The sequence below is a fragment of the Barbus barbus genome (genome assembly GCF_936440315.1).
Source record: "Barbus barbus genome assembly, chromosome: 16".
In the NCBI taxonomy this organism is placed as follows: Eukaryota; Metazoa; Chordata; class Actinopteri; order Cypriniformes; family Cyprinidae; genus Barbus; species Barbus barbus.
In genome coordinates, this window is record NC_136744.1 from 3,568,012 (window position 1) to 3,586,753 (window position 18,742).

Consider the following 18,742-nt stretch of genomic DNA (forward strand, 5'->3'; position numbering starts at 1 on the left):
AAATGCACTTCTTTTTGCGGTGACCGGAGCAAAATCTGGAAAGAAAGACAGCGTTGCTCTGTCGGAAATTGTCACCGGGGCATGAAGTCTAGCGGCCCGCAGAATGAGATGCAGTTTAAAGATGAAAACCCGTGGTTTAGCGCGATCTGAGGAGAGCCTTGTGTACACGCGATGCGCTCGCTCCACTTCAATCTCTTTGCCCGCCAGAGACGGGAGCCACGTCGGTAGCGATCTTTTCAAAAAGCCCATAGGGTCGTCTTTTTCGGAACCTTCAGGCATTCCAACCAGAATCAGCTGCACCTATTGCGATGCTGTAAGTCCACAACCTGTTGCGCGAGCGCGCCTATCGTGATCTGCGACAACTTTCTTTTGTTCTGTCATCTCCCCTGTAAGAAGATCCAGTTTAGAGCATAGCGACTGAACAACTGACACGTGAGAAGCGACATCCGCATCGCCGTCAACTCGGTTCTTAGAATGTCCTCAAAGTGTGTAACAGTGTTTGCCATTTTGTCCATCATATCGCTTGAGTTCGGTGACTTGGATTTCTTCTTAATCGGAGAAGCTGACGGAGACAACTCCTGCTGTTTACGACTGCATGCCATCAGGTAAAGCACCACCAATGAATAAAACTTAAAACAAAACGAAAAAATCTGCAAAAAGAGGCCAAACGTATGGAGCGCTACTCAAGTGCGACTAGGTTCATGAGCACGTCACGTGATTCCTCTGAGCATAAAAGTTATTTTGAAGAATATGCGTAACCAAGCAGTTGACTTATTTTTTCCTACTGTCGAAGTCAGTAGGGACCAGTTACTGTTTGGTTACCCACCTTCAAAATATCTTATTCTGTGTTTAGCACAAGAAAGACATTAATACAGGTTTGGGACAACATGTGAGTGAGTATATAATGACAGAAATTTAATTTTTGGGTGAACTATTCCTTTAATGACAGGCAGCAGCATGTTTAGTTCTGTCGCTTTACGAGCTGCATGCATCCGTTTCTCTCTCAACTATTTACTTTCATTTTAGACATAACTAACTATATGTAAACCTTATACAATTTTGACATTTATTAGAAGTGAAATCAGATGCGAAAGACAACTTAGTCTAGTAATCAGGCGCTGTTTGACAGGATCTTATTGTGCACGCGCTTCAGTTGTGCACGATCAAAAAAGCGCATGTCAGAACAGCACGTGAATTAAATGTTAAACCGGCAAGGCTTTAAAGCACATTCAAATAATGCACTTTTGTGATTGTGAATAAATGCAGTGTCCTGTGAGTGTAACTCTGCTGCAGAGTTAACATTTAATCTGAACGTATGTCGCATTGAACAGTATATTGAGACAGAGGCGCCAGAACTGCATCTGATAGAATGTGCGCTGTAGCACGATACTACGATATTTCTTCAAAAGCAGGCCATGGAGACATTTTAATTGTCCACGATCAAAAATTGGCATATTGCAAACCGCTAAGTAAGACTAACTTATCTTTCAAGTGCTGATACCGCTCTCACCTGTTGCGGTCTTTGATCTTAAAATTAGCTTATGAAGAATAAAATGTGGTGCATATCTGTTGCTTTTGTTGACGTGAACTCTGTCAAATTTGCATATAGCGCGGGAATTGACACATTTATGTGGCCAAGTGTAAATTAAACCATTTTAAAAAATCTAATTGATATCCAAACAGAGAAAACACATGAAGTGATCAGGTGTAAACAGGCCCTTAGAATTATATGTTTAGAGAATAATGTAGACAGATTTTTAATCGACAACATTTTTATAAATATACAAACTCTTTGACACTATCTGTGCAATATTGACAAAAATACCATCACAATATTTTCACTTTATATTTTCTTCTTTTTTTAGACTGTTTAATGTAGCTCAGAGGTGGCATAAATAATGCCAGATTGTTTTTCAATAGATATTGAGATTTACTTATTTATTTAATGAACTTTAAATATGAAGCTAAAACTATCAGTAGGTGGTGTCCATTTACTGTCCTAATGAGTCATTAGCCCACAGACCAGAATTTGGAGTAATTCTAACTGCATTGTCATTGGCTAAATAATGAATTATCATTCTAACTGCATTGTCATCGGTCTTCTCAAAATCAGTGTAGCATATAATGTATTAAGATGCACATATTGTGAGCTTGTTTGTTTTTCACATTAGTAATGTATAGTCTAGTATAGTATATAGAGGTAAGTGAGACCTCATTTTTTGACAGCAAAGTGAATGAGCCGAGAGAACAAAATTATATGAGCTGAAATGACAAAACTGTGATAAATTCTTATGCAAATGTCATTCATCACAGCAAGGCCATGCTGTAGCTGTTGTGTTACTCTTTTTTAAGATTCTGCAAAGATTGAAAGCGTTGCACAGATATTAAAAACTCAAGTGCACAATTTACAAACCAAATGAAATTTTGACAATGTGTAGACTAATGTATGATTTGAACTAGCTGTGGCTAAAAATAGAGCTCTAATTGAGTTACATCTGTTATTCAGTAACAGAGATATGAAAAATATATTACAGTTTAAAGACTTCATAAGTATGTGAAGATCTGTTATACTGCATTATAGAAATATCAATATGTTCCAAATGAGGTTTCACCCAGTTTAGTCAGTGGATCTTAAATTGCAGTTTGAGCTCTGTGATTGGTGGTCTAATTTTCTCCAGTCGTCGTCTCATTATTGGAGTCAACACAGTGGTTCAGCCTTTATGATATTTTGTAGCTCCCTGAATGCACTATACATCCAAATGAGCAAGCACACCAAGCCCTTAAAACCATGTAATGTGAATTCCTCTTGATGGATGCCTTTCTAAAGTAACTCCATAGCACAGTTTTTCAGGAGTGCCTCGGGGATGATACAGAACTTCAGACACTCTTGCTGCCTCAATGCGCAAGGACTGTTGCTGAATCGTTCCCAAGAGCTGATTTTTTTCAACAATCTCAAAACTTTAAAGAAGCGATCTTGATGAGTGGTTATTTAGCACTTGAGGGAAATAAACTGACTCCACTGGTGTGACATTTGAAGCTAGACAATTGTACAATTTTAGATGTATCAGTGTCAGTCAGTTTAGTCTACATACTATCCATAAGAGCCTTTGAACTGAAACCAAGAGCCTGGTCTTCTCCGATAAAAATGAAGCTTTTTAGCTGTCTCAGGCACTCAGATCTGAAATTACTCTTGCTTGTCGGTAACACTTTATTTCGACAGTCCACTTTAGACATTCTACTAACAGTAAGTAACTTTGCACCTTCTAACACTTTATTTTGATGGGTCCACAATGTACAACATACCAACTATCAGAAACTTTGCATGTATATGTCAACTTGTTCTACTAACCCTAAGCCTACCCTAATAGTCTATTCTGAGAGTTAGTAGACATGTAGTTGCAAATTAACGAGAATTAGTTGACATGCAGTTACAAAGTTATTTATAGTTAGTAGAATGTCTAAAGTGGACTATCAAAATAAAGTGTAACCTGCTTGTAAAACTCTGTTGTTATGGAAAATTATCTATGAATTGCCTGTATGCATGTAGTATGACACTGTGGTGCATACTACATATTTCCTGTGTACATCCAGCTCATTATTTTGTGGCAAATGATTCCGTGGACTTTATAACAAACATATATACAGTGTCCTAGAGAGCTCAATGCAGTGCAACTGGAAAAAAACACACACATGCAAATAGAATAAAACACCAGCAAATTAAGCAAATGTCTTTTATCAGTTTGACAGCACGTGCTGCAAATACTCACAGCGTATAGCACAGACCACAATGGAAATGTTTCAAGGGGACCCCAACAAGTGATGAACCTGGCTGGTACATGCTTATTGTTCAATATGTATTGTTGTTGGTGTTGTCGATGACCTGAAATTGTTTATTTTAAAATCCTGATGTGTATGATTCCGTAGCCTACACAATTAATTGTGAAAAATTATGTAATCTGGGTATCTTACTTGTTTGAGTCCCCTTGAAACATTTCTGTTGTAGTCTGTTCTATTTTCTGAGAGTTTCTGTATTTGATTGCACTGTGAGTATTTGCGGCACATATATGTATTTGGTTGCTTTGTGAGTATTTGCAGCACGTGTTGTCAAACTAATGATGTTTTCTTAATTTGCTGGTGTTTTTTCAATTTACATATGTTTTCTTCAGTTGCAGCATGAGCTCTCTTAGCCACAATACATATCTCTTTTGGGCTGAGTATCTCCAACAACCTCACAATTTGAAATGCATCCCATTCAATTTAGGGTTGCACAGATTTGTCAAGTAGTTGTCATCTGTGTCGTTGTTGCCAGTTCATTAGAATCTAGTTGTGGTTTCTTAATAAGAGGCTTAATAACCGCCAGCTTGAATGGTTTTGGGACGTGACCTAAAGTTAACGATGAGTTAATAATATTGAGAAGCGGTTCTTCTGCTACAGGTAACAACTCTTTCAGTAGTTTAGTAGGTACAGGATCTAATAAACATGTTGTTGGTTTAGATGCATTGATAGGTTTATTTAGCTCTTCCTGTCCATAGTTGTAAAGCACTGCAGTTTTTCTTTGGGTGCGATGAATGAAGCTGAAATACTAGACGCAGTAGAATATACATTTGTTATTGTATTTCTGATGTTATCTATTTTATCAGTAAATAAATTCATAAAGTCATTACTATTAAACTGTGGGGGAATATTTAGATCGGGCGGCGTCTGTTTATTTGTTAATCTAGCCACTGTGCTAAATAAGAACCTTGTATTGTTTTGGTTATTATCTATGAGTTTGCGGATATGCTCTGCCCTGGCAGCTTTTAGAGCCTGTCTATAGCTGGACATACTGTTTTTCCACGCAATTCCAAAAACTTCCAAGTCAGTTTTTCTCCATTTGCGCTCAAGATTACAAGTTTCTTTCTTGAGAGAATGGGTATAACTGTTGTACCATGGCACAGTACGTTTTTCTCTAACCTTTTTCAATTTGAGGGGGGCAACAGCTTCTAATGTATTAGAGAAGATAGTGCCCATGTTGCTAGTCATTTCGTCTAGTTCATGCGTATTTATGGGTACACAGAGCAGTTGAGATAAATCAGGCAGGTTATTTGTGAATCTGTCTTTGGTGGCTGGAACAATATTTCTGCCCGGACAAAAACGCGGAGCCATATAATTAATATCAGTAATACACAGCATGCACGATACAAGGAAATGATCAGTAACATCGTCACTTTGAGGTGCGATATCTATATCGGTAAGATAAATTCCATGCGATATAATTAAATCTAGCATATGATTAAAACGATGAGTGGGCCCGGTGACATTTTGCTTGACTCCAAAAGAGTTTATTAGGTCAGTAAACGCAAGTCCTAACGCATCATTTGTATTATCAACGTGAATGTTAAAATCTCCGACAATTAGCACTTTATCAACATTAACCAATAGATCTGACAGGAAATCTGCAAATTCTTTTAGGAAATCTGTATATGGCCCTGGCGGTCTATATACAGTAGCCAGAGCAAGAGACAGGAGAGATTTCTTTTGCATATCAGCATACAGTGTAAGATTAAGCAGAAGTATTTCGAATAAGTTAAACCTCCTGTATCCTGTTTTCTGAGTAACATTGAGAATATCACTATATATTGTTGCCATACCGCCGCCACGACCAGTCTGACGGGGCTCATGTATATAACAGTAGCTTGGTGGAGTAGACTCATTTAGATCAAAATATTCATTTGGTTTCAGCCAGGTTTCAGTCAGGCAGAGTACATCAAAATTATTATCTGTGATCATTTCATTTACAATAACTGTTTTGGGTGCGAGTTATCTCATATTTAGGAGCCCAAGCTTTAAAAATTGTTTTTGTTCATTTATTTTGCGTTTTTCTGGTTTAATCACGATCAGATTTTTTCTAGATCCTGCATTAAATTTATATTTTGACCTCACTATTCAGGGAACAGACACAGTCTGTATAGATTGGACAACGCAAGTGCTTCTATCATTTAAGTGTGTAGAACAAAAGTCACCATAGCAGTTATTTGAGAATCGTCTTACTAGTCAGATGGAGCGTAGCGTCCTGGAGATGTTGTCCAACAGGAGTTCTGCTCCGACTCTGCTGGGGAGCAGGCCTCAGCACGGAAAAGCCTAGGACACTCCCAGAAAAGATTCCAATTATTAACAAAGAGCAGTCCTTTCGTTTCCTCGTCGATACGTGGGAAGCGGTCCTAACATGAAGATCGCGGGCGATGTGCTGCGTACCATCTCGATCAGGCTCCTGAAGTCCCACTTCAGTGTCTCCGTCTGTCGCAGCTTGGTGTCGTTAACCCCCGCGTACAGCACCAATGCTCTCGTCGCCCTTCTGCGCAGTATCTGCGCAGAAACATCGAGAACACGAGCGCCGGGGAAACAGTGAGTGTGCACTTTACCTTCCGCTAACGTTGCGCGGACGTGATGGACGATGGAGTCTCTGATGATCACAGCGTCGCGTTCCGTCTCGCGGAGGGGAGCGAAGCGGTTCCGGGTGGAGATCTCGAAGACCGGAGGCGGAGAGGTCATCGCCCGGGGCCTAGCTCGCGTCTTCCGCTGATGGTGCACCCAGGGTCCGTGGCGTCCCGGCGCCGGACTGAAGGACATCTGGGAAGATCGCATCCTGGGTGCACAGGGTCTGTGCAGAGAAACACACAGAGTAGAGGTGGTGGGAGTGTTAGCAGCGTGCTGTATACTTACCCCGGACTTGTGAGCGTCAGCCCGGGATGTTTCCAGCGCGGCTCTCCGCTCTCTCAGCTGGGCCTGCTTCTCCAACAGGTCGCGGATCTGCTTCTCCACGGCTTCCAGCTCCAGCTGCACCGAATGCAGCTCAAACGTGTCCTCACCTGCACTCAAAGGTAGACACAAATCCGCCATTTAAGCAAGTAACAGTGAAACAATGGTAATGTGTGTGAATAGAGTATTAGCAGCAGCCATGCTGCCGATGCTAACAGGCTATAAGCTAATAGCAGACTCGAGAAATCAAAATAAAACTAGTGATAACAAGGCACTCTGATTGGTTTTGTTTTAGAGTGCTATAGGGGATATATTCACATGTTATAGAAACGAAAATGATAGTGTATAAAAAATTTTTAAGATAATAGACGATAAAGAATCAACTTGATGGAGCTCAAACTCAAAACAGAGTTTGATCAGATGTTTATGCGGTTTACTGTACAATATTGTTGCTCCACTATGCTCCGCCTTTCTGAAACGTGTCGATTTTTACAAAGCTCATCGTTCTGAGAAGCGAGGTGTGCTCTGATTGGCCGAATACCTCAAGCGTGTCACGGAAATGTTATGCCCCTTACGGTATTGTGATGCCGTGTCCCGGCACGATGACACAAAAACATTAAAACCCATTATAAACTAGGCTTTTGTTGCATCCAGTGGGGACATAATTACTGATTATAATGACTCATACAGTCTTTTTACGCCGCTGTATGAGTCATTTTTGGTAAAGTTCACCCCCTGGCTCTTAATGCATCGTGTTTCCTTCAGGAGCATCAGTGAATGTTTGAACCTTTTTTAATTGTTGTGTTTGAGTCCCTCAATCATCCTCAGCGTGAAAAGGTGGATCTCAAAATCATACAGTTACTGCTGGAAAGGGTTCAAATATGCAAAAGATGCTGGAAAACTGAAGATTCTGCAGGACCTGGAGGATTTTTCTGAAGAACAGTGCTCAGTTGAACTGTTCAGAACAAACAAGGGACTCATGAACAACCATCACAAAACAAAAAAACAGTCGTAGATCATCCAGGTAACCACACACAGTATTAAGAACCAAGGGTTCCCAAACTTTTGAATGTGGTTATTTTAATAATTTCAGCTATTTTTTTGTCTTGTGGACTATATGTAAACATCTTTTATGGAAAATATCTTACTCAGGACAGTACTAAATAAAAAATAACATGCATTTTGTATGATCTCTCTTATTTTGGTAAAATTATCCACATTTTCACAGATTCTGCAAGGGGTTCCCAAACTTTCGATCCCCACTGTATATAAAAGATTTTAAAATAAATATTGTGGGTATTAATTTGGAAGTGAGGGTTTATCACAATGCAAGCGGGAGAAGTCTGAAGTTACGTTCGTCATGATTGCGAATGACAAACATCCCGGATCGACACTGTTCATGTATCACAGGGTACAATTAAATTAATTTACATTTAAGCAGTTTAATATTAAGAGACAGTGAAATGTAGACCTTCATTTATGTGTTTTTGCCCTACACTGTACAAGACGCGAGAACAGTCCGCTATTTAGGTTTGTACATTAGTATGGACTCACTGACTTTAACGTTAGCTAGTTTTAGCCAGAGATACCTTGCTGAAGCACAAGATGACATTAACGTTATGCTTGAGCAGAAGAAAATTGTAACTTGAGAGTATGACAACCAGAAAATGAACGTTTTTGTCTTCAGTGGGATTGGGGTGAATGCTTAGGGACATTTTGATTTGTTCTGTTTGGGTTTAGGAAATAGAATAAAATAAATGCATTGCCCATCCTCTCAGGATACCTGGAATCAGTGTTACAAGTACCCCAGGAACATAGTTTTTCCATTTTTGAAGCATAAACACCATAAAAACTATGCAAACTTTGGACCTTCCAATTTTTCTCTATGGCGCTGAAACCTACAGAATATCCGAGTTCTGCTCCCCGTGCGACTTATACTCGACTGCCATTGGATTATCTGCTTTCGAGGGGAGGGGCTTACCGATTGGTCAATTGTTTTCATTGAATTCAGTGGATGTTTGGTCACAATTTAATAAAACATATTAATAAACATGCAAGCATCGATAATATCACTGCAGTTCCAGAATAAGTAGAATGATGATTCATAGACTAATTTTATCAGCACATTTCAGCACAATAAACCCTCTGAAACGCTTCAATTCCTCTTAGACTTCCTCATTCACTCTCAGTCATATCTCCTCTCAGTGCCACATCTTTCAATTCCTTCTCTCCTCCACTGACCGGATGAATGATGTTCTGTTCGGTTTTAAAATTTCTGAGGATGTGCACAAATTATTTATTTATTTATTGTAATGATTAAGATGATGATGATTAGTATGTGTAATCAAAGGCAAAAAAACTAAAAATGAAAATAATAATCCAGTCATATTAACTTGCCAATTACAGCATTTATTTGTGTTTTACATGTTTGCCCATTAGGAACAAGCAATGGCTCTGTACTGGTGTACAACTTAACCAGTGGCCTCCTGCACAAAGAGCTAAGTGTCCATTCCTGTGAAGTCAGGTAAGAAGCCTTGGTTTACTCTGTAATCATATACCTGTACATGCATTCTGTTATGTTAGAATATCATACAACTAAAGAGTGGTTTTTAGTTCTGATGCATTACATACAATATGCACTTTTCACACCTGTTTTTTTTTTTTTTTTAAATGTTAGTTTTGAACCCTGCACATTCTCTCCCTTAATTTTGTTTATGAAAACTGCAGTCATGCTCTGACAGTCAATCCACCGAGCACCTCTTCATCATAAAATTTCATTATTTTTTGTTGCATTGCAAGACAGATATGCAGACAAAGCCAGTGATTGTTGCTGATAATCTTAATATATAAATAATCTGCATCTTTAAATCAATTGTTTTATATTCAGCCATCTATTTTATTTTGATTTTTATTCAAAATTCACTATTGGATTGTAGTTCTTTTCCTTACTAAAGCTGTTAAGTACACAGTCGTGTACTCAGTACACGGATATGGGTGTTGGATTCCTATAAACGTGTTCGCTAAAAATATGATTCCACAGTGTTTCCAGCTTGCATTATGATTTTCTGGCCAACGAGATCCACTTTCCTGCAGAGATTATCTCCAATCCTAATCAAACACCCTCCTGAACTAGCTAATCAATGTCCTCAGGATTACTAGAAAGCTACAAGGCAGGTAAAGTTCAAACAGAGTTGGAGCTAAATGCTGCAATGTAGATCTCGAGGACCAGAATTTCCCATCCCGATCTAAACTAATAAAATTAAGTTGATGCTTCTGTTATTGAATTCATTGCAGAATTTAGACCCTATGACACACAGGCTGCCCTCATTTTATTAGTTATCTTTCTTATTTAAACGGACGCCATTTCCCCCTGATTAATTAAGCGAGAGTTTGAATCAATTATGTTGTTAAGTAATTGGATTAAAAACACCATCCATTATCTCTGCTGAGAAGCAAATGTTTAAAATGTCTATAGACTGGAATATTACCATCTTGGCCATAGATAATAATATCCTAATACTCATCCAACAAACATTTAACAGCATGTAACTGTGTGCAGCATGATTAGGGATGATCCAGTTATGAGCAAAATTATGAATAACCTGAAGTGCGACACAAATGAGGCATTATTAGCCTACACAAGATTCAAGATTTTTATTTGTCACATACACATTTATACAGAGTATAACCAGCAGTGAAATGTAAGTCAGGTCCGCTCCAAGGATATATTAAGAAAAAATAAAAGAATAAAATAGAATAAAAGATAAAAAAATATATAAATGTGCAGGTCAGTATGTTGTTGACTTAAACAGTAATAAAGAGGAATGTGCAAAAATAATGTGCAAAAAAGTTGTACAGGGTATTTAAATAGCAGCAATATGAGGTAGAGAAAAATTATGAATAGCTTATTGATATAGTGATATTTACATGGAGTCAAGTGATGTTATGACACAGAGTTAGAGTTTAGGAGCCTGATGGCCTGGGGAAGAAGCTCCTCCTAAGTCTCTCAGTTTTTGCCATCAGGCTACAGAAGCGCTTACCAAATGGAAGCAAAGTGAATAGACTGTTACCAGGGTGATTAGAGTCCTTGATGATTTTGACAGCTCTATTTTTGCAGCGTTTGAGGTAGATGTCCTGCAGAGAGGGGAGAACAGACCCTGAGATGCACTCAGCTAAGCACACAACTCTCTGCAGTGCTTTGCAGTCCTGATTGGAGCTGTTTCCATACCACACTGAGTCAATAAACTTTCTATGGTCCCTGAATAGAAAGTTTTCAGGATTGCTGGTGAGACCCTGAATTTTCTCAGTTGTCGCTGGTGTTACAGTCTTTGCCTGGCTTTCTTAACCTGTGTTTGGATGTGTGTAGTCCAAGTCAGGTTCTCGGAGATGTTTACACCGAGGTACTTGAAGCTACTCACCCTCTCCACAGGGGTCCCACTGATCATAAGAGGAGTGTAGGGCCGCTGCTGTCTCTTCCTAAAGTCCATGATCAGCTCTTTAGTTTTTCTCACATTCAGAGAGAGACAGTTGTCCTGGCACCATGATGTGAGTCTCTCTACCTCATCCAAGTATGCGGTCTCATCATTGTTGGAGATGAGGGCCAGAACCACAGTATCATCAGCGAATTTGATGATAGATGTGGAGCTGTGAGAGGACACGCAGTCATGCGTGTAGAGAGTAGAGCAGGGGACTCAGGACACAGCCCTGTGGGGCTCCTACATTCAGGGTGATGGAGTTTGAGGTGAACTGGCCAACTTTCACCACTTGAAGTCTGCCGGTGAGGAAGTCTTGAATCCAGTCACAGAGTGAGGAGTTTAGGCCGAGGTCTGTGAGTTTAGAAGCCAGCTTGATGGGGACTATATAGTATTGAAAGCTGAGCTATAGTCAATGAATAGCAGCCTTACATAATTCCCATTGTTGCTGTCCATGTGTGTGAGGGAAGGGTTGAGGACGTGAGAGATGGCATCGTCAGTAGATCTATTGGGGCGATAGGCAAACTGAAGAGGATCCAAAGTAACGGGTATGGAGGAGCAGATGTGGCTCTTTACAAGTCTTTCAAAAACCTTCATGACTATAGATGTGAGGGCAACTGGGCGATAGTCATTCAGGCAAGAGGGTTTATTGTTCTTTGGCACAGGGATAATGATGGATTTTTTGAATGAGGTGGGAACCACGGAGGTAGCAAGGGACTCATTAAAGATAGACGTGAACAAACCAGCGAGCTGATCAGTGCAGGACCTTAGAACACGGCCGGTTATACCATCAGGTCCGGCTGCTTTCCTGACGTTCACTTTCTTTAGCGCCCTCCGAACCTCATCTTCCGACACGATGATCACAGGATTATCGCTGCTCTGCCTGCTGCTTCCTGAGGCGCTGGCCGGCAGAGTCGCGCCGCCGCCGTTGCAATCGAAGCGGCCGTAGAAGATGTTTAACTCGTCGGCCAGCAACGGATCTGCTCCCACCTCAGCGGAGGATTTGTTTCCAAATTCACAGATGGTCCTCAGTCCCGGCCACATCCGTCGAGAGTCATTGAGCTGGAAATGAGACTCAATTCTCTCTCTGTATCTGCGTTTGGCGGCTCTTACTGCGCGTCGGAGAGCATAGCACGATGCTTTGTACTCGCTCGTATTGCCAGTCAGAAGAGCCTCATTGTAAGCGGCAGTGCGTGTGTTAACCGCAGCACGGATTGTTCCGTCCACCCACGGTTTCTGAGAATGTCCTTATAGTTATTGTTTCTGTAGCTTGCTCGGTTAGCGTGTTTACAAAGCTTAATGCTACATCCGTGAACTCGCTGACGTCAGAAGAACTCGCCGGAACATGTCCCAGTCAACGTCATCAAGAGCCGACTGTAACATAGTTTCTGAGTGGGAGGACCAGCACGTCACTACTCTCTGCACCGGGGGATCCTGAACGAGCCTTTGTTTATATTCCGGTGTGAGGAAAATGGTCCGAGTTGCCAAAAGCCGGTAGTGAGCGGGCTTTGTAGGCATTCTTAAACTGAGTGTAGCAGTGATCCAGTGTATTTGGTCCTCTAGTTGGACAGGATACATGTTGATGAAAGTTCGGCATGACCTACCTGAGGTTGGCTTTGTTAAAGTCCCCCGCGATGATAAAGGCAGCGTCAGGATGTTTGTTAATGTAGCCGCTGAGCACATCGCGAAGCTTAGACAAAGCCAAGCCGGTGTCTGCCTGTGGTGGATTGTACATAGCAGTAACAATGATGACTTCGTGCCATTTTTTCATGAATGACTTTTGGGACTTCACCTTGTCCGTCCAACAAAGATATTTACTGTTAGCTGCTCTCATAGCAGCAAAAAATTGCTAGTCAACCGTTGGAGTCCTCCTCACACAATGGATGGACGAACCTGGACTGTGTGTTTGTTGGACATTGTCTCGATGTAACTCTCAACTTCTCGTGTGCATGGATCTAGGTGGAAACTATAAGTTTGTGTCATTCAGCGTTTGATGTTGTCATCTTTTCTGGAATCCATGTGAAAATTATTTTACTATGGGTTGGGGTGGGTTCTGAATTTGCACAGTTGTTTTTTGTTTGTTACTGCTGTTTCAGGAAGAAAATTTTATAAAAAGTAAAAAAAAAAAAAAAACATTTTATGCAATGCTGATTTACTAACAATGTTGTAAACCAGTCATACTTTTTTCAGGATTCTTTGATGAATAAAAAATGAAATAAGAACAGCATTTATTTAAAATATAACTTTTGTAACAATATGCACTACCATTCAAGCTTGCAGTCAATTTTTATTTTTTTAAGAAACGAGTTTTTCAGATTGACAAATATGTAAAAATAAACAGGAATTTCCTGACATTTGAGCGATTAGTTACCGTTTTGTACACATTATCATTATCACATTATTCAAATGCATTTTGTTTTATTGACCACAATTATCATTGATATTTGTCTGAGAGGGACAGTTTTGAATCATTTTGAAAAAAGGAACTCTCTGCACGTCCCTGTTCAGGGGCCACGGAATGCACTATTTTACGGATTAAAAATAAAATAAGTAATAAAATATAAGGTAAGGTAGTACATATGTGTAGAATAGCACTGTCTGTTTGCTTATGTGCATCAATCTGAGTGTAAATGGTGAGAGATGTTCAGGCAGGTGAAAAGCGTTTGGTTAATGGTGAATATTGACCTATCGTGTGTCCTGTTGCCGAGCCCCGCCTTGTAATGATTGAAAGCTAGGGGGCGTGCACGGCTCGGAATGCATTTTCAAATCCACAATGACTTAAACTATATTCATCGTGGGGTATTTCATGAAAATGCAATTGAGACGTCATATATGTAAGTGTCAATGCATTTAAGAAAAATAAAAGACATTTAAATCACCATTTTGCTACCCTTTTGCTGCACCTTTGGCTCAGAATGCATTTTGAAACTCTCATTGCATTTTGCTACAATTATCACGCGGTCTCACGATGAAAATTCAATCCCAAGTGTCCTACCCCTAGGTCTAAATGCATTTAGGAAAAACAGCATTTAAATTATAATTTTGCTTCAGTTTTTGCTTGGACATGTTAAACATATCTAATCAATTTGGGTAATACATTTTCATTTTGCAACTTCTAAAGCTTTAAAAATGTTTTTAATTTGCATATTAAAACTAGTGTAGAAAATGGCAAATTTAAATGATATAATTGAATTTTCATTTTCCACTAAATGTTGCACATATGGAATGGGAAAATGTAAATTTAAATACAGAAATACATTGCCATTTTGCATATTACATTTCAAATTGAATTTAGCTACATATATGCTTCCATAACAATAAGGTTCATTAGTTAACATGAATTATTAGTGAACAATACTTCTACTACCTTGGTTAATCTTAGTTAATGTTAATTTCAGAATTTACTAATGCATTATTAAAATCACAAGTTGTGTTATTTTAACATTGTCAAATGCACTGTGAACTAACATGAACAATGAACAACTGTATTTTTATTAACCAACAAAGATTAATAGTTAAATGTAATAAATGCATTGTACATTGTTCATTCATATTAATGAATACATTAACTAATGTTAACAAACAGGGGCGTCATGCACTTATTATTTTTAGGGGGGTATAGGTGGGGGGATGGGGGTTGACACAGCAGTAGGTTTATTTTTTCCTTTTTTAGGCTATTCGAAATATTCCCGGTAATTAAACTGTAAGTAAATGCAGTTTGCATCTTTATACATCATGTTAGTTAATCTATAATGGGCGATGGGCAAATTATTGTCAAAAGTCATTCTATGGAAATGTCAATTTTTCTGTCCCTAGCCTTTACAGAAATATTACACTTGAAAAACACTTTAGGGTTGCAATTTTAAAATGGAACAATATGTTCTTTGAACAATTACACCTTCTTGAGCCATCAATGTTGCAATGTTTGTTTTTTAATGAACTATACAGAATTCCACGCATGGACACTGCTATGATTAAAGTTAAAAAAAGTGTAAATGCTCAGTACATATCAAACGACCTGTAATAACAGACAAAAGCAATAGTGACCATGTAAAACAGATACTCACATGTGTGGTGTAACATCATTGTCAGATCCAATATAGTCTACACAGCATCGTCTTTCAGTTTCAATCTTTCTGAAAATCCTGCATTGAATTGTGCCTTGTTTTTAAACGAGTCCGCTGAAAAAATGAAGAGAACAAAGGACCTTGTTCTTACTGACATAGTCAGAACTTCATTAAAAATAATGTTTTCCTAGGGGTTCTAAACAGGCAGCGATGTAGAAGCAGCGGCGCCCGGGGAGCAGTTGGGGGTTTGGTGCCTTGCTCAAGGGTCTCACCTCAGTCGTGGTATTGAGGGTGGAGAGAGTGTTTGTTATTCACTCCCCCCACCTACAATCCCTGCCGGACCTGAGACTAGAACCCACGACCTTCAGGTTACAAGTCCAGCTCTCTATCCATTAGGCCACGACTGCCTCTCTTTTTTTTTTTATACAGCAAAAAAAAAGATATACAGCATACCTCGAGTACTTTATTGCTTATATAAAACAGTTACCAAGCAATAAAAAAATATTAAAACCAAAAATGTATGTATTGATATGTTACTTTTTCAATTAAATTTTTCAATTCATTAAATACTATCCTTTCCACTAAAAAATAGACTTTGGCATTTGGCAAAACTACATTTTGGCATTTACTTTTCCTGACAGTAACAGTAAATGCCAAGAAAATGGTCCTAGGTGTAACATGGCCCATCTTATGGAGCTCAAACAAAAACAGAAAATAGGAAATGTTCTCATCCACGGTGTTATTTATTTATTGACCATCTATGATATTTTCCCACACACTACATCTTCTCATCTCTCAGCAATGACTGTTTTCTTAAGAAAACATCTGTTCTCTGTATTTTAGTTTAAAACAGGACATTTTGCAACACAGCACAAGTTTGCAAGCATCATTACGGTGTGCATTGATGGACATGCAGTACCATACCTGAAACAGAAAACTAATAAGTACAGAAATATTCCCTTTACAACTGTGGGCTACCACACAGACACGTGCACACATAAATGTATCTCCCATATAAGAAGACTTTGAAGGTGGTGATGCAACATAACGCCAGCAAGGGTCACTCATAATTCATTAAATATATAATAAACAGGTCATTTTGCTGAAATGTGTAATACAGGGAACATTTTTGACACTATATTAATTGTTTATTTTGCTAAGGGTGTTGCAAAGGGATACACAGAACCATTGGGTGAAATGTGCTTTATCATGAATAAAATGAACTGTATAGGGAACAAAATGTCCCTGATGTCTCCACCTTAATTGATTCCAAAAACACATTAAAGCATAATCAGATCTGTATTATACACTCATGTACTGCCTTTTCATGGTGCCACACACGCAGAAAGTCAAAAATGTTACCCCAGTCTTGTACCCTCAATCTATGGAAGTTTCTCATTTCCATATTATCTGCATAATTCTGAGAGAAGTGGCCTAATTAATCATGTGGCCATTTTGTGTCTCATTAGTGCTGTCTACTTGAGTCCCCTAGCCAAGACACACCACTGCTCCGTATCATTAGACAGTCCATCATTCTTTCTTACTTCCTATTCTGAACACAGAGAAGTTTCTCCAGACTCTTTGCTTTTTATTTTTTTGAATCCGTCTGTTTTGATTTATAATAAAGGCCTTATTATAAATTTACATATTTAATTTACAAGTTTACAAGAGGTTAAGTAAAGATAGCTAAGCATGTTGTTGAGCTATGGGTGAATTGTGCAGTAAGTGGAAAAAGAGGAAATTCAGAAAATACAGTCAAAGTTTATGTAGCGCCTGTAGAATCAGTCCCTTAAGGAGCTATATAATTTAATGTTTTAAAATAAAAGTCGTCACCTTAATTTATATAGTTCTTTATACAATACAGATTGTTATTAAAAATATGGTAGGCCGTTTCAGAAAGGCTAGAAATAGCAAGCTAGCTTTGAAAGCGTAAGATCCCACCCTCCCTGCAAATCACTCTCCAAGGCCACATCTCCTCCAAAACACATAATTTCTGCACAAATAGGGTGCATGGAGGTATGCAGATATGCATGTTGACAGGCAGGTAGGACAGCTTATCTTAGCCCTCGGACCGAGGGATATGGTTGGACCAACATTTTATGGCCCTACGCGTTCCACAGATGATATAAATACATTAAGACCACATAACTTAGTGATTGCTATTGGGTTGTGAAGAGACTTTTAACCAGCATAACAAATGTTTTTCAACCAAGTCACCTACCCCTGCCTTTAAAAAGCAGCTTCACTGTAATAAACAGGAAAAGAGCAGTATTGATGCAGACTTAATAAAATATGAGACTAATTTATATTCTGCTGTAAAGCATCTCTACTGGATTAATAAAAAAAAAAAAAGTTCTTCTAATTTTATTCTCTAATATCCTCATCTCTTACAGAGGAATTGAATGGGTTAGTTTGACTAGTTTTCTGTCCTTCGCCACCTCTGTTCCCAACAACCTTGGACTTGTGAGGAATGAACTGCAACATGTGGACCTACGTACAGGTAAAGCACACACACAGACACATTACGCACTGGTATTTTTATATTGATTGAAAAAATTACTTTGTTCAGTTTCAGTGGTATTTCATTATTCAAACATCACTGCTGCAATTGTTAATATTCAAGTTTAGCAAACCCATTCACACCCAGAATGCTTACAACGATAACTATATTTGTGTCATGACAACTCTCGGAAAGATTGCCGTGATATGGACATAACAATGTTAATGTATTTGGTCTTGGCGGAATAGATCTGCAACACTGCTGCTTCTGTCAATACATCCACAGAGATGCTGCTGCTGCACATATAACATACATGAAATTACTAGTGCTGTCAAAATTAGCTCGTTAACGCAGGCGATTAATTTTTCTATGGATTCACAAACGCTTCGTAAACGTCTGATTTGATAGTTAAACATACGTACAGAGCCCTCCAAAAGTATTGGAACAGTGAGGCCAATTCCTTTATTTTTGCTGTAGACTAAACATTTGGGTTTGACTTCAAAAGATGAATATGAGATGAGAGATTAACATTTCAGCTTTTATTTACAGGTATTTTCATCTGGATCTGATACACAACTTAGAAGATAGCACCTTTTGTTTGAACCCACCCATTTTTCATGTTACCAAAAGTATTGGAACGGATAGAATTAACATAGATTAAAGTGAAAAAGACGTCATATTTAGTTGCAAATCCTTTGCTTTCAATAACTGCATCACGCCTGTGACCCATTGACATCACCAAACTTTTGCATTCTTCTTTTGTGATGCTTTTCCAGGCTTTCACTGCAGCCTCTTTCAGTTTTGGGGCACTGTATGTTAATGCTTGTGCACACTCATTCACAATTAGCATAATCCCTGCCTATGAATTACAGCTATGCAAATTGCATGTCCAGGAATGCAGTGGACTATTCTGGTCTACTTTCTCAGGTTTGGCTCCATATAGCACAAATGCAAAAAAACGTAAT

The 18,742-nt window shown here is 38.9% G+C and overlaps 1 protein-coding gene across 1 annotated transcript in view; it reads left to right on the forward strand.

Annotated features, from left to right (window-relative positions):
• Positions 1 to 18,742, forward strand: part of LOC306882667 (WD repeat-containing protein 11-like) — a 133,191-nt gene that overhangs the window by 30,191 nt on the left and 84,258 nt on the right. Inside the window, exons 11-12 of the mRNA XM_079437474.1 lie at positions 9,178 to 9,262; positions 17,671 to 17,777. Of these exons, the coding sequence (XP_079293600.1) occupies positions 9,178 to 9,262; positions 17,671 to 17,777 (192 nt within the window). The remainder of the gene's footprint in view (positions 1 to 9,177; positions 9,263 to 17,670; positions 17,778 to 18,742) is intronic.